This window comes from Microcebus murinus, chromosome 24 (assembly GCF_040939455.1).
Source record: "Microcebus murinus isolate Inina chromosome 24, M.murinus_Inina_mat1.0, whole genome shotgun sequence".
NCBI classification, from domain to species: domain Eukaryota; kingdom Metazoa; phylum Chordata; class Mammalia; order Primates; family Cheirogaleidae; genus Microcebus; species Microcebus murinus.
In genome coordinates, this window is record NC_134127.1 from 19,125,212 (window position 1) to 19,142,306 (window position 17,095).

At 38.2% G+C, this 17,095-nt stretch overlaps 1 protein-coding gene across 4 annotated transcripts in view; it reads left to right on the top strand.

Annotated features, from left to right (window-relative positions):
- Positions 1-17,095, top strand: part of XPO7 (exportin 7) — an 83,774-nt gene that overhangs the window by 47,702 nt on the left and 18,977 nt on the right. For 2 of the 4 annotated variants that reach the window (XM_075997361.1, XM_012739228.3), the window contains exons 3-13: positions 76-169; positions 713-879; positions 2,456-2,548; positions 4,912-5,016; positions 6,962-7,127; positions 7,918-7,991; positions 9,767-9,886; positions 11,481-11,627; positions 12,648-12,820; positions 15,023-15,216; positions 15,683-15,788. In XM_075997361.1, coding sequence (XP_075853476.1) covers positions 76-169; positions 713-879; positions 2,456-2,548; positions 4,912-5,016; positions 6,962-7,127; positions 7,918-7,991; positions 9,767-9,886; positions 11,481-11,627; positions 12,648-12,820; positions 15,023-15,216; positions 15,683-15,788 — 1,439 coding nt within the window. The remainder of the gene's footprint in view (positions 1-75; positions 170-712; positions 880-2,455; positions 2,549-4,911; positions 5,017-6,961; positions 7,128-7,917; positions 7,992-9,766; positions 9,887-11,480; positions 11,628-12,647; positions 12,821-15,022; positions 15,217-15,682; positions 15,789-17,095) is intronic. The other 2 variants (XM_012739230.2, XM_012739229.3) reach the window with 1 other exon arrangement.

Consider the following 17,095-nt stretch of genomic DNA (forward strand, 5'->3'; position numbering starts at 1 on the left):
AGATCTCCAAGTAAAAAACCCTGTGACTAACTTACCCAATATAATCTTAAGTCCTTTTTCTCCCTCTTTTCACAGTCATCTTACTCCCAGTTACTGGCAGCTACATGCCTTACCAAGCTTGTATCACGCACAAACAATCCCCTACCATTGGAACAACGAATAGATATTCGTAAGTAGAGAATTTACTGTTCTGTCTTGAAGAAATTAGTTTAATTAATGGTGTGCTGGTAATAGTTAACTTTGTGTGCTTGTTTGATAGTATGCTGACATTGCTAATCATACAGAATCTCTAGAATCCAGGTTTTTTCCAGAATTTAGGGCTTATGAAAGTGAAGAAGACCCAATACAATTACTTCTAAATAAATCCTAAATGGTCCCTTTTGTTGTCAGATTACTTTCATACAGTCTTTACTGCCACTAGTAACTAAGTAAAACATTGGTAAGGATTTTGAATTCTCGGTAGACCACATTATTTAGCTATGTAGGGGTAAATTCAAGGCAGCTATACTTCAAATTCTTCAGTGTGACAGTATAAAATTCTGAATTAGAAAGCCTACTAATAATCTTAAATTTGAAGTCCCACTTCAGGAATTAAGAGAGCTTAGGGTAAAAATAGTCTACATTTACCATTTCTTGGCCATTTAGCATGTTTAAAGATATATATCTCTCTCTGGCAGAGCTTTCTATTATGTGGATTGTTTTTGCTTTATAGGGAACTATGTGCTTAACTACCTTGCCACTCGGCCAAAGCTGGCTACTTTCGTGACACAAGCACTTATTCAGTTATATGCCAGAATCACAAAACTGGGCTGGTTTGACTGTCAGAAGGATGACTATGTCTTCAGAAATGCAATCACAGATGTCACGAGGTTTTTACAGGTATGACATATATATCTGATGTAATAGGCATGGGAGAAGCAACATACATACATACATATATACTTAAATGCTTATCTGGTTTTTGAAAATTATACAAAATAGAATTATTTGATGTATTCTCTTCTGCGTCATTTTTATCCTTAATGTGCCTTGGGAGTATTTGCATGTCAGCACAAACAAACCCTGCCTCGTTCTTCTGAATGCCTACATACTATTCCAAGCTAAAACACCATAATTTAATTAATCTTTTGTAGATGGGTGTTTACTTTGTTTCTATATTTTGGCTGTTAAATAAATATTTAAGTGAATATCCCTGTACTGTGTGTGTGTGTGTGTGTGTGTGTGTGTGTGTGTGTGTGTGTGTGTGTGTTTGTGACACAGGGTCGCAGTCTGTCATTCCAGGTAGAGTGTACTGGTGCTATCATAGTTCACTGTAACCTCAAATTCCTGGGTTCAAGCAGTCCTCCTACCTCAGCCTCTGGAGTAGTTGGGACTAAAGGCATGCATCACCACACCTGGCTAATTTTTTTGTGATATTTTGAGTGTGTTTGTAGGGTGAATTCCTATGCTTGGAATTATTCAATCAAAAGGATGTGTGTGGGGTTTTTTTTCCAAATTACCATAAAAAATGTTATATGGCCATACGCTGCACAATGATGTTTTGGCCAATGACAGACTACATATGTGGCAGTGGACCTGCAGGATTATAATGGAGCTGAAAAATTCCTGTCACCTAGTGATATAGCCATCATAGTACAACACCTCACTTTTCAATGTTTAGATACACAAACACTTACCATTGTGTTAAACAGTTGCCTGTAGTATTGAATATGGTAATGTACTGTATAGGTTTGTAGCCTAGGAATAAAAGGCCATACCACATAGCCTAGATGTGTAGTAGGCTGTACCATCTAGGTTTGTGTAAGTGCACTCTGTGATGTTCACACAACGATGAAATCGCCTAACCATGCATTCCTCAGAACATATCCCCATTATTAAGCAATGCATGGCTGTACCTAATTTATTACTTCCACCAGCACTTTGTAAGAGTGCCTGCTTTCCTATACCTCAGCCCTGGAAGCTAAACTTTATTATTTTTCCAATTTAACAAGTAAAAAGAATTGGTAACTCATTGTTTGGGTTATGAGTGAGACTGGACAAATGTCCATGTGTTTACTGCTTATATTTGTTTTTCTATGAACTTCCTATTTATATCTTACACGCATTTTTTCTTGGATTCTTTGCCTTCTTACTATTGTATATAGTCTCTGTAAATTGTGTTACTCATTTGTCATTTGCCTTATGAGTGTGTTTTGAAGTTTATCTTTTTAGAATGTGTATGCTATAATGCTTATGGGAATTTTTTAAATATAAAAGTTTTAAATGTTGATGAAGTCAGATTTATCAGTTTTCCTTAATGGCACTTAGGTTTTATTTCCGGCAGAGCAACAGTTTTAAGCTATAATTCCTTACTGCCTTGTCTAGATGGTTTTATTAGTGACACAGGAATCTGTTATTCAAACGTATGAGTGCATTGCAAATGTCAATTCTTTCTACCTTACTTTTTTTTTTCCAGGATAGTGTTGAATACTGCATCATTGGTGTCACAATTTTATCTCAGCTAACCAATGAAATTAATCAAGTAAGTGCTACAGCCTTCCTCATTGAAGTAAGTGCAATATTTTTTCTTAGTATTGGTGTTTTCTGCTGTGTGTAGGATGATCTTTTTTGGCAGTTGTGTGCTTTTGCGGTAAGTGATTAATGCCCTTTTGAAACAAAATAGTTCGATTGGGTTTTCCTCTGTAAGTGCAACCTACTTCACTTTTTGTCCTGGTCCCCTTCTGTCTCCAGAATATTTTTTCCTCCCATCTCAGCTTTCCTTATTGATATTAATGTTCATTTTAGAGATGAGAGTGATGTTCCTAAGTCAAAACCATAGTGAAATACTACCCTGCTAATGAAAGAGAATAACTCCAAAAAAGGATTATAAAAGTGGAACCATCATCATTTGTGTGCCCTTTGTGCTCCTGTGTGCATTAATATGTGTTACAATCATTTAAAAATCAGTTCCCATGTACTACTATTAAATATTTTGCTGTAATCTTTTCAGAATGGATGAACCATTCTGCTAAATACCAATTAATTTTGTAGTCATTGATGTCACAGAATGCTACAGAGGAAATACCAGTGGCTTTCTTCTGGCTATTATTTTTTCAGTCATTTGCTTTTGTATCCCACTAAAATTTTATATTTATTGACAGGCCAGTATTAATATTAGTTGTAACATCTCACCTGTGTCAGCATATTAATTACATTAGCATTACTGTGGCTATTGCTCATAATTATGCAGACATTTTTATTAACCCTGAGGAATTTTAACTGTGAACGGGTGCTATTTTGAATGTATTAGCTTATAGCCTATTAAAATCTGGAGTCCACATTGTGTTCTCTGTCACACGCAGTCCCCATTGTGATCAGTAATTATCACAGTAATAATTGTTTACACTTCCGAGTGATTTCTGTGTGCCACTGCTGCTTATAACAGTCCAATTAGGTATATGCTGTGGTTACCTTATTTCTGGATAAGGAAACTGAGGCACATAAAGATTAATTTGCCTGTGGTTTCCCAGTTAGTAAGCAACAGCATCTGAATTCGAACCCAGACAATCTTATTCTAGAGCCTGTGTTTTTAACTAACTTACTGTTTAACCACTATTACCTTTGCAATACGAGAGTGCATGCATTAACTAAGCACGGAGATTGTAGGCTTAATGTTATCCCCTTTCAAGTTTGTCCTCACAAACTACATCAATGTTGGTATTTTTTTTAAAAAGACCATTTTCAAGATTTTACTTGTCTTTCTTAGAAAATGATGAAATTATGTGTAACATACTTAATGTGCTAGCATTGTCTCTATTATGCTCAATATAACATTATATACAATTTATAATCTAGAAATACCTTTATTATGTAAGACATACCTGATAACATGGTGACACTGAAGCTAGAATCAGAATATTTTGAACCTCTAAGTCACTTTAATTTTCCATTGTTTTTTGATTGTTAGATTCAAATCAAAAAGTATATTTCTGTCACTATTCTTATTTGAATTTAGAAATAAAATCAAGGAAGACAGAAATCAGATCAGAAATTTTGCTGCACTATTCTTTGGTGTGGCAAAAACAAAATGAGCCTCCTCCTGGATGAACTGATGATACATACATAAGAGAGAGCTGAGCTTTCAATAAGAGCTTTCAATAAGTGGTTAAACTAAAAATACCCTTGGCAATGTTGATATTCATTTATTCCACATGTTGAGTGCCTACTATATGTTAGGAATATGGGGCATACTAAAGAAATAAAAGATTTAGTACTTGGCCACAAAAACATTTATATTTGGCTGAAAAGACAATAACAGAGAGGTGAGTGAGGGACTGATGCCACCATTTAAATTAAGTTTTCACTTCCCTGGTATAGACTATATGTTGAAATAGGTTAGAGAAGGAGAAAAATATTGCAGGTTACTGTCATTTATCTTAAGTTCATGGCTGTTGGTTCATGAGTGTTTTGGGAAATTCTCCAGTAACTTCAGCTTTGAGGGGATGTTTTTTAAGTTTTTTTTTTATTATTATTACCAAAATCCAAGTCTTATTATTCTGTTTTTGAAACTAAGCCACAAAATGACATGACAGCAATTATTAGCAATGTCTGCCAACAATTTGTTAAGTTTTACCTCCCTGAGTACAGAGGAAAATAAGGATTTGCAGTTAAGGTACTCATCCCTGCTCTTGCTTTTCCTCCATAAGCTAGAGAGAAGTAACATCCTAGCTAGCTGTTAGCAGCCTACTGTCCTCTGCAGCCCTTTACTAGATATGGCTTCACAATAATGTAAATGTTTAAAATGTATTTATGAAAGCAATGTATTGATATTGCTTTTATTGGAAATCTTTCTAGTTTATGTGAAGGCTACATGATGAAAAATTGGTTTTTTACAATTAATTCTTTGTATTGGTTTATTCTTTTTCTGCACAGGCAGACACCACTCACCCTTTAACCAAGCACAGAAAAATAGCCTCTTCTTTTCGAGATTCATCATTATTTGATATCTTCACACTTTCCTGCAATTTACTAAAACAGGTGAGAATGTAGTTTGGGTCATGCTTTCCAGTTTCTTTTAAAAGGATGGTAATGGGTAGGAACTCGGTAAATGTCAGCTCCTAACTAATTAACCCCATGGGAATTTATACATCTGTTTTATCGTCATTGTCTCTCACATAATACACTCCACAGAGGTATTGGAGAAACTTACCGGATTGACCACTGAAGTTAGAGAAGGATTGAAATTTCCCTATTTCAGATCTATTCCCCTAGGTAAAGAGCAATAAGTGAGCATTTATCCCATGCTCCCATCTTAAAGGAACCTAGTTTACTACAGAGTTTGAAATTTTGTTGCTTGGTGTTTTGTTGGTTTTTTTTAATCACATAAAATCTTTCTATACAGAATGAAAGCATGTTAGTTTTATGGTGTTTGGATTCTTAGTGCTCTGAAAGCAGGTTTAGACTAGACTACATTGTTAGCATACAAAAACTAGACAGGCTTCTCTGTCCCCTGCTGAGTTAAAAGCAGCAAATAAACAAGCAACATCTGTAAGGAAAAGTAGATTTTGAATTTTTAACATCCATTTAGATTTAATAACCCGAAGGGGTAGACAGTATCACATAAGGAAATTACTTGTTTTAAAATAGAAAGTTGGTGTTTCAATTCATTTATTGACAGAGTTAAACTAAGAAAGAAATGTTAACCTAAGAGCTCTACACATTTATATCCGAGTTTGAGTGCTATTTCCCTATTGAAAGCTAAATGGAATTAGCCTCTGGCTTTTTGCTCATTTTGGGGTTTTTGTCCTCTTTTTACAATACTTCCCAATTGTAGTTTTAGAAGCCAAGTTTGGATTCTTTCTGTTGTCCCAGTTAATGACATCCATTTTTCCTTAATTACTTAGTTTAGGCCAGGTGTGGTGGCTCAGGTCTGTAATCCTAGCACTCTGGGAGGCCGAGGCAGGCGGATTGCTTGAGGGCAGGAGTTCGAAACCAGCCTGAGCAAGAGTGAGGCCCCATCTCTACTATAAATAGAAAGAAATTAATTGGCCATCTAATATATATAGAAAAAATTAGTCGGGCTTGGTGGCACATGCCTGTAGTCCCGGCTATTTGAGAGGCTGAGGCAGGAGGATTGCTTGAGCCCAGAAGTTTGAGGTTGCTGTGAGCTAGGCTGACACCACGACACTCTAGCCTGGGCAACACAGTGAGACTCTGTCTCAAAAAAAATTACTTAGTTTACCTCAGAATTCCCAAACAATCCTCAGATCAGGCAACCGGCCTGCCAAAAGCTCTCGTGCCCCTGGAAAGGAAACCTTTTGAGAAAACTGAGGATTGACTCTTCTTAATTGATACTGATATCAGGAACAAATATTTAGCCAGCACTGAGGCTCAGCTGGTCTGCCCTTGGAATCTAAAAAGCCACAGTAGCTGTGGACCAGTATTTAGCTATAGTCTGCAGGGTCACTGCAGATGAATAAATAGAATTCAGTGATGATTTTGTTTTAATTCTGGTTTGAAAGATTTTTGGTCATGGTGCTGTTAAAAAGAGGAAGGAATGTAGGGCAGGGTGTAAAACTCCCTCAGAATTCCCTCCAGAGTTTAATCCTAGCCCTGTCTAGAAATAACTCGGATCTCTCATGCCAGTGAAATAACCACACATCCTTAGTGCTTCAGAATTCCCTGGGGCCACGATGTCTACCACATGTGAAGAATAAGTGTTAAAAGGGGGCTCTCTTTAAATACCAGCTTCATATTTTTATAGTATGCATGTTTTAACGGTAAATAAGGAGCTAAGTATTTTTATAATAACAGTAAGGTGGCTGAAGTCACCTTAGACGCTGTAGCATCTTTAATGGGGGGCGTTTTACTGTGCTGAAGTAGAGCCCTCCTTTTCTGACTTAACAGCATTTTCATGAGTCTGGGAGCAGGCTAGGAAGAGAGGAGTGATTGTTTGGGGCTCATTATGTGGTAATTTTTACAGGCTTCAGGAAAGAATCTAAACTTGAATGATGAAAGTCAGCATGGCTTGCTCATGCAACTGCTCAAACTCACTCACAACTGCCTAAATTTTGATTTCATCGGCACTTCTACTGATGAGTCCTCAGATGACCTGTGTACAGTACAGATTCCCACCAGCTGGAGATCAGGTAACAGAACATGTACCACTTAACACAGTCTGCCACTCAACTCTACAATGTCCATAGGAGGGATGATCTAAAGAAGCCCTGGCAATCCCTTGTTTCTTCTGAGAGACAATTTAGAATTTTAATGTCTATCTTTATAATGTGGGGGCAAGGTTGTTAGAGGAATCTTCTATATCCCCCAACATGGGAGAACTCTTTACATTATTGATTAACAAAGAGGGCCCCAATGTTTTTGGCACCAAGGACTAGTTTCATGGAAGATAATTTTTCTGAGGACTGGGAATGGCAGGGAGGCGGGGGCCCTGGTGCAGAGCTCAGGTGCTGATGCTTTGCCCATCTGCTAACAGGCCATGGACCAGTAATGGGCCAAAGCTTGGGTTGAGGACTGCAGTATATATTTCACCTTCTTGTATTATCACCTAGAGACTTCTGATTCTGTTTATTTAGGGTAATATCTATCTTTAAAAACAAAATGAAGCAAAAGAATTTGTACTTATGTTTGTTTTTGTGTTCCAAAAGGATAAAATTTTAAATTCTTGCTATGGACAGAGGTGCTTAGATTGAGAATCAAAAGAATGAATCTGTTTTTTAGAGGAGCTAAAACTAGTACTTTAAAAAAAAGGAAAACCAAAAAGCCCCTATTAGCTTATTACTTTCTAAGGAAATAAATATTCTGTCACATAAGTAAGCAGAAGAACATGTTCTCTAATATATATATATATAGTGCCAGAAGTATGCCAATAGCAATATGCATACATAATAAAGTTGTGTCTTTTATCTCCCCCCCCCCCAGCATTCTTAGATTCTTCAACTCTGCAGCTGTTTTTTGATCTGTATCATTCCATCCCTCCTTCATTTTCACCTTTGGTAAGTCAGGACCACAGTTTCTAAAGCAAACCTATTTCTATAAAGTAGAAATGGTGAATGAGCTTATGTTCATTTGTTTTTTAAAATCATAGAAGTAAAGCATAAAAATACTAGGTTTAGTTATCTAGCCTTTTGAGATTAAGCTTGTAGCCTAAAGGTTCTAGCAATAAAGTCTAATTATTTTTAAATTATTCCTGTCTGATGGCCAATTCCTACAAATGATCAAGCTCTTTTAGTCTCATCTTATATCTGATTTTATACCATGCCTCAAATCGCCACAGGCTACAGTGTGAGGATTCACCTAATACTGTCTAGTGGAACCATTAAGATTGTCCTGACTGAGAAAATCCCTCAGGCATACATTAGTGATAAATGCAAGCTGTAGTAGGAAGGCTAATTTGCATACTTACCCTGAATAACATTTGAAAGCCTTCAGGAATGGTGTATTTCTCCTTTCAAGCAATAATTAACCTCGAATCTCAAAATTCATACGGGTTCTAAAATACTATTGGTCCAGTATTCCAGATTGTTGATCTAAAATACTGTTATATACAACATGTATAAAGAAAACACAGTAAAGTAATGAGCGTTTTCATAGAGTTTCTACAGTAAATTACTTTCCTGGCCATTGTAGGACTTTTCCAAATTAATGTAGACCTTTGCTTTAGTAGAAACATGAATTGAGTATTGTCTTGTGTATCATTAAGGTTACTACAGGAAAAGGTAATGTAGTTAAGAGGGGTAATTAATGAAAGGACTGTTTGCAAAGGTGTCAGCAAAATTAAGGGACTCCCACAGGAGTGGTGATGCACACCTCTGAGGGTGGCAATGGGGAGCCTCAGAGGGCAAGTGAAGGAAACCCCGAAGCTGTGGCTAAGGGGTACAACCATCAGGAGCAGAAGAGGTACAGCCATCAGGAGCAAAGCTCTGGCACCCCACAACCAGCTGGAGACTGGGGAGATCTGCCCTCTGATCTGCTGGTACTTTCCATTGTTTGAAGCCAACTGTAAACCAGAGGGCAAGGGAGCTTGGCTGTTGTCCTGGACAGAGGTCAGCCTTCCAGGGAACAGCAGAGTGGAGAAGGATAGAAAGTAGATCTGGAGAAGCAAACCGAGAATATAAATATCTAGCACAGTGGGGGAAAGGGGAAAATGTTTTCAGTGTGAAAGCTGTTTCTTTCAGGGCATAGATATAATATGGTTATGCCATTATAGCAATACATAGCAAAGCCTGATTAGTCAAAAGGCCTTAATTAAACAAACCAAAAAACCCCTAAACCTCCAGCTTTATTTAAAGTATAAAGTACTTGTTACTTTCAACCCTTAAGTACATACCTTAGGAAGAATCAAAGAAGCCATTGAAGTGGTCAAAGAGTAATACCTAAGGGAATTTCCGAACTGTGAGTTTAACTAGTTGCTGTGATCAGCTTGGCTCTAATGCTTCTTTCTTTCTTTCTTTCTTTCTTTCTTTCTTTCTTTCTTTCTTTCTTCCTTTCTTCCTTTCTTCCTTTCTTCCTTTCTTCCTTTCTTCCTTTCTTCCTTTCTTCCTTTCTTCCTTTCTTCCTTTCTTCCTTTCTTCCTTTCTTCCTTTCTTCCTTTCTTTCCTTTTCTTTCCTTTTCTTTCCTTTTCTTTCCTTTTCTTTCCTTTTCTTTCTTTATTTCTTTCTTTTCCCTTCCTTCCTTCCTTTTCTTCCTTTTCTTTCTTTTCTTTCTTTCTTTTGAAAATAGCTGTGCCATCTTTTTAATCAGTTGTGTTGGGTTGTGCCCTGCTTTCAGGTATTATCCTGCCTGGTGCAGATTGCCTCAGTCAGAAGGTCCCTGTTCAACAATGCAGAGAGGGCCAAGTTTCTCTCCCACCTTGTCGATGGTGTTAAACGAATACTGGAAAATCCACAGGTAAGCTTTTTGAGAATTTATATACATACTCAATTAGTATATACCTAGCCATTATAAGTCAGAAGAAATTCCATCTAGAGGCCACACTTTGCAGAGAACCCAGAAAACAATTTGTTCTGCTATTCTTCAGACGATATATGTAAATCTGTATTTGTAGGCAAATTGTGAGAATATTTGCCCAAAAGAGGAGCTTGTATCCTCTAGCTTCAGAAATGCAAGAGTTGTGAGAAACAGGGATCACTTTGATAAAGGAAAATAAATTAGGATGGAGCTAGTCATTTTCCCCTAAGAGCTGAAGAATCTAAAGTTTGTTTTTTACTTTTGTTTACTTTTTTAAATGTATATTAGTAACCTAAGTGTATAGGGCTACTCTTAGGTGGGAAGGTAGATATTTCTCTCTCAAATATTCATTCTATAACTCAATCGCCCTTTTTTTCTTTTTCAGTCCCAAAGATTTAGCCAACATATACCTTTTTTCAAAGTGTCACATCTCTACACTAGGGAAAAAATCATAAAAGCAGTTTGTCTTTGAATTTACTCAGTTCTTTCCCTTTTTTAAAAAATTCATTTATTGGCCGGGCGCTGTGGCTCACGCCTGTAATCCTAGCTCTTGGGAGGCCGAGGCGGGCGGATTGCTCAAAGTCAGGAGTTCAAAACCAGCCTGAGCAAGAGCGAGACCCCGTCTCTACTATAAATAGAAAGAAATTAATTGGCCAACTGATATATATATAAAAAAAAAAATAGCCGGGCATGGTGGCGCATGCCTGTAGTCCCAGCTACTCGGGAGGCTGAGGCAGGAGGATCGCTTGAGCCCAGGAGTTTGAGGTTGCTGTGAGCTAGGCTGACGCCACGGCACTCACTCTAGCCTGGACAACAAAGTGAGACTCTGTCTCAAAAAAAAAAAAAAAATTCATTTATTCATTCAACAAACTGTACTGAGCATCTAGTGTGTGCCAGGGTATACAGTGGTGAAAAAAATAGTCTGTGCCCTTATATGCTAATAGAGGAAGTCATACATAAGGAAACATAAATTAGTATACCAGTATAATATGTAAATAATATTTGATGTAAGTATATACTAAAATGTATAAACCTATCAATATAATATATGGATAAATTATTATATTAATGATGTAAATATATGAAACATTTGTGTTTAATATAACTTTGCCACTGTAGGTTAGTTGTGCTTAATGATCAGTTTGACAGCTGTGAAAATGAAAATTTCATTAGATTTCCTTTGTGAGAAGCAAACAGGCCAGTCACAGCTCTACGTTGTGCCCATTTCAGCCATAGTCAGCTTTACAACCTTCTGGGCTCCTTCTGGGCTTCTGTTACAAATTCTGTCACTTGAGGCTAATAATCCCATCTCAACGTCTTAATTATTATGAACAGAAGAAATAATAAATGTGACTATTCCTTATAAAAGTGACTTTTTAAACATTATACAGGTATATTATTCTGAATTATAACCTGTAGCTGAGAAATTAAAAAATAGATTCCTCTCATTCCCCATGCCATCCCAGATATATGTCATTCTTGAAGTATGGTGAATCACATTTTACATTTTGTTTTTCTCCTGTGCTGTTGTCAGAGCTTATCAGACCCAAACAATTACCATGAGTTCTGCAGACTACTGGCCCGGTTAAAGAGTAACTATCAACTAGGAGAATTGGTAAAGGTGGAAAACTACCCTGAGGTCATCCGATTGATAGCTAACTTCACAGTGACCAGCCTACAGGTTTGTCTCTGATGGCTTACGGTTTTCTTCCTAAACATTGCAATCTATTCTCTTGGTCATTGGTTTTAACTTTATAAGAATATTCCTTTTTGAGGGATAGGTGTGGTGGCTCATGCCTATAATCCTAGCACTCTGGCAGCCCGAGGTAGGAGGATATCTTGAGGTCAGGAGTTTGAGACAAGGCTGAATAAGAGCAAAACCCCGTCTCTACTAAAAATAGAAAAATTAGCCAGGTGTGGTGGTGTGCATCTATAGTCCAGCTACTTGGGAGGCTGAGGCAGGAGAATGGATTGAGCCCAGGAGTTTGAGGTTATAGTTATGATGATGCCACTGCACTCTAGTCCAGGTGACAGAGCAAGACGCTATCTCTAAAAAAAAAAAGAAGAATATTCCCTTCTCTCTTGGCAGAGGTGACTGTAAGCATAGGATAACCCTGCAGCCTATCATTTACACTAACAAAAGTGCAGGGAGTGTGGTCCGAGGAACAAGTGATAATTACAAGGATAACATTTAGATTTAAGGCAGAGAGAATTCCCTCCTAATCAGCCCCCAAAGGCAAGGTTGGAATAGGAAACTAGACAAAAGAGGTAGTGCCCTCTCTTTTTTTAGTCATGTAATACAGGACGGTGGATTTCATCAGAATCATCTAGAAGCTTGATTAAAAAATATAGGTGCTTGGGTCTTACCTCTGTAATTTCTGGTTCACTAGGTTCAGGGTAGAGCCTTGGCCTCTGTGTCTAACAGGTTCTCCAGGTGACTCTCATGCATACTAATGCTTGAGGATCATTTACATAAGGCTCTCCTTGTGAAGTTTACACAACCAGCGTAGAACAGCTCTTCTTGTTAGATGCTTAATCTCTGAAATACTGATAAACACATTAAACTAGTTATACACAGAACAAAGCCCATAAAAATCTATTCTCTTTTTTTTAAAAGAAGTCTTTATCCTTTGTGTCAAGTGGTATGGAACTCGTGTACAGAAATGAAAAATATGCCTTCTGCTCTTTTGGTTTTCCTTAGCACTGGGAATTTGCCCCAAATAGTGTGCACTATCTTCTGAGCCTATGGCAGCGGTTGGCAGCGTCTGTGCCATATGTCAAAGCCACAGAGCCCCACATGCTGGAAACTTACACTCCTGAGGTCACCAAAGCCTACATCACATCCCGGTTGGAATCTGTGCACATCATACTGAGGTAAGGAAACTCAGGCAGCATCCCTCATTTCCCTGCTAGCAGCCTGCTGTCAGACTTCCTAGAGATCAAACACCCAGGTAGGGGTTTGATAGGGGTCTTATTGGAGCTAACACTAGTAGTGGTTCTTTTTCCATGTCAGCAGAGTAGCATGATGAGAGCATAAAGTCTGACAGAATGGTCTTACCTCTTTACCTTCCTATTCATGTCCACTTTTGCCATCCATAGCAGTATCTTTGAATACAAAGTACATCTGTGTAATGTTTGTCCTTGCCACTGATAGTCTTTAAATGTGAGAAACATTTATAGGATGTAGGCTGGGCACAGTGGCTCATGCCTGTAATCCTAGCACTCTGGGAGGCCGAGGCGGGAGGATCGCTCAGGGTCAGGAGTACGAAACCAGCCTGAGCAAGAGCAAGACCCGGTCTCTACTAAAAATAGAAAGAAATTAATTTGCCAACTAAAAATATATAGAAAAAATTAGCCGGGCATGGTGGTACATGCCTATAGTCCCAGCTACTCGGGAGACTAAGGCAGAAGGATCACCCGAGCCCAGGAGTTTGAGGTTGCTATGAGCTAGGCTGATGGCATGTCACTCTAGCCAGGGCAACAGAATAAGACTCTGTCTCAAAAAAAAAACAAAAAACAACAACAACAACAAAAAAAAAACATTTATAGGATGTAGAAGATAAGAATTATAATGTATAAGTTATAGGTACTTAATGTGAACTCCCAAAGAAGTAAGTGGGTTAAGATTACACAATCTAGTTATCAACTCTAATTTCAGAGCTTACTAGAACTCATAAGAATTCTAGGCAAATGATTATTGATTGCATTACATTAACATGGTTTCTGTTACCCTATTAACTGGACCAGAAACCTGTAGCCAAAGAATGTCAGGCCCTTTCAAAGTGACCTGTATTAAATCAAGTTATCTTTGTTTAGGGGCCTTTCTTGTATAGTTTTTCATTGGCTTTTTGTTTCTCGGGAATTTATTTGGACTTTGAGGATCTGAGATCTTTCTAAAATCACATTCTTAATTTGCTCTGAGTTAAATGCATTTAACTGTCATGAACTGTAGTCTTAACTATTTAGGACTTGAATTATTTCAAAACCTGAGTATTTGTGTAGTTCACTAGAAAGTATTGTTCTGTCAGCTGCAGAACTTCTGTTCCTGTCTTCAGTGAGGGTTTGTTGGGGGAATGGTTGAGTGTGTGGGCTCTGAACCCAGATAGCCAGTTAATTGCTGCCTGCTCTTAAGAAGGTTTCTCATTTTCCTTATTTGTAAAATATAATAATAGGCCTATCTCACAAGGTTCTTACAAGGATTAAATTAGTATGACCTGGCACAGTGTGTAGCACGTGGTAAGCACACAGTCAGCTGCTGGTTGTAGTAGTGGAGGTAGAATCCTGCTGTTGGCATTGTCATACTGTGATGTACCAGTAAGGAAAGGTCATCATTGGACAAGGCGTTACAATCTCGGAGCCAGTGATAAGGCAAGACCTGGTACAGATCTGCAACATCTCCTCTGCAATTCTGAAATCCAGGATGTGAAAACTATATTTTCTCATTGGTTTTGCACCAAAATTCACTTGGTGGCAAAATTTGACATGAGCTGATTGATATGAGACCATTTATAGAGTTTGTTTTTTTTTTAATCCTACTCGGTATGATATTTCATAATATTCATACATTTTGCTACAGGAATACTGAGTTTGATATGCCACAAAGCCCATCGAGTGTTTTACATTACATGGTGGAAGCATCATATCGCCTTCCTCAAATCTGGAAACTTCTGAATTCCAAACACATCTGGCCTCACACAGAGGACTGTGTACTTATAGTCTCAAAGTTTACTACAGTCAAAAACGTGAAAGATTTAGAGCTAAGAGCTCAGAGAGATGAGAAGCATAGGACTGTGAGGTTCAAGGCAGACAGATGTTAAGGGAAGGGCATTCACATTGGAAGATTTGATGCCACCAAGCAGAATATACCTCAGGACACAAACTGATTCGAGGGCACAGACATCTGCCTTCTGACTTAATATTCTTCCTTGGGAAAAAGCAGTGTTGGGGCGTGATATGGGCCTCTACCACTGGAAATGGTAGCTAAATTAAGAAGAAATGGAGTTGCTATGCTACATCAACACTGAAATCAATAGGCATATTTTAAGAGAGCTGCTTTTCTTCTTCTCTTGGGAGCAGAGATGGCCTGGAAGACCCGCTGGAGGATACAGGTCTGGTCCAGCAGCAGTTGGACCAGCTGTCTACCATTGGGCGTTGTGAGTACGAGAAGACGTGTGCGCTCCTTGTGCAGTTGTTTGACCAGTCAGCCCAGTCCTACCAGGAGCTGCTCCAGAGTGCCAGTGCAAGCCCGATGGACATTGCAGTGCAGGAGGGTGAGTGTGCAGCGGACAGGGAACTCTAGACCTGGGAAGCGATGTTGTCAGACTCCTTCTCACATTGCTACCCCTTTCCTGCTTGTCCCCTCCAGAGAAGGCTTCTTTCATCATCAGTTACCTCTACATACACAAAAGAATATTTATGAATGAATAAATGCCACAGGGGACTAGAGAAGAGGAACTGAAATCCTATCTGCAAAATGTGTTTTTAACTCTAAAGAAATACTGCAATCAAAAAATAATGGCCTTGTCTGACATAGGAACATTGATTATCTAATGAATTTCCCCCTTGGCATCACTTTTACCAGAGCAGAATGGTAGCTATCCTCCATAAAAAAAAAAAAAAAAGTTAGACTTTATGGCTTTACCATAGTGTTCCTAGGATTAAGGAAGTTCATAGTGAGGAATGTGTTCACAAAATTATCACTGGAGGTGACACTGATGGGTCTTTCTCCTGCTGCAGGAAGGCTGACGTGGCTGGTTTACATTATCGGAGCAGTAATTGGTGGCAGAGTTTCTTTTGCAAGCACTGATGAGCAGGACGCTATGGATGGTGAGCTTGTCTGTCGGTAAGTGCTCCCCCAGTAGCTCTCCGTTCTGCTTCTCTGACCACCCTCCCGCCCTGTTTGGGTCCTCTTAATGCTTTTCTCCCCGTTTACAGAACACAGTCTTGGGAAACTGCCCATGAAAACGAAGCCTTCAAGTCTTTTATAAGTGCAGTAAGAACTGCCTATGATCCTTACTAAAAAAACATTTTGGCAATAATTCAGCAAGGAAATGATGGGTACAGAATTAGGAAAACTAAATTGGAGAGTAGCTGTTAGTTTTGTTTAAGGACAACATCTCAAAGTTAGTGAAATGTGGACTGCTTTTACCATACCAAAAGAAGTGTAATAGGAAACTGTAGTTCTTCAGAGATCGCCGAAGATGGACTTACAGAGTTTCTGTAGCCTTTCAAATCTCTTGGCCATAAACTTGTCCACCTACAGGATTTATCTGTGGAATTCTCATTTTATTAAAACCGTTTAAGTGAGCATCAAAGCTTATTGAAAATTTATCTTTCTAAGTTGAAGGGGGGAGAAATGAAACATAATTAGTGATTTCTAAAAATTTACCTAACAGAAATAAAAAGGCAGGATTTTTTAGTACTCTGAAATAGAGGTTCTCAAACCTTTTGATCTTAGGACTACTATACTACTTTACTCTCTTAAAAAGTATTGAGGACTTCAAAGAGTGTTTAATTTCTTTTTTTTTTTTTTTTTTTTTTTTTTTTGAGACAGTCTCACTCTGTTGCCCGAGCTAGAGTGCCATGATGTCAGCCTAGCTCACAGCAACCTCAAACTCCTGGGCTCAAGCGATCCTCCTGCCTCAGCCTCCCAAGTAGTTGGGACTACAGGCATGCACCACCATGCCCGGTTAATTTTTTCTATATATTTTTAGTTGGCCAATTAATTTCTTTCTATTTTTAGTAGAGACCAGGTCTTGCTCTTGCTCAGGCTGGTTTCGAACTCCTGACCACCTCGGCCTCCCAGAGTGCTAGGATTACAGGCGTGAGCCGCTGCGTCCGGCCTGATTTCTTTAATAATATATATTTATTTTAAAATAATAGCAAGCCCATTTCATGTTAACATAAATAATACATTTTTATGAAAAATAACTATTTTCCAAGAAAATTAATGAGTGACATTGTTTTACTGTTTTATAAGTCTCTTTAATGTCTGGCATAATAGAAGTTAGCTGGATTCTTATGTTTGCTTCTGCATTCATTCTGTTGTGATATCACATCTTGTAGCCTCTGGGAAACCTGCATACCCTCATATGAGAATGCAGGTGACAAAGGCAAAAAATGTTTTAGTATTATTATAAAAATGGTTTT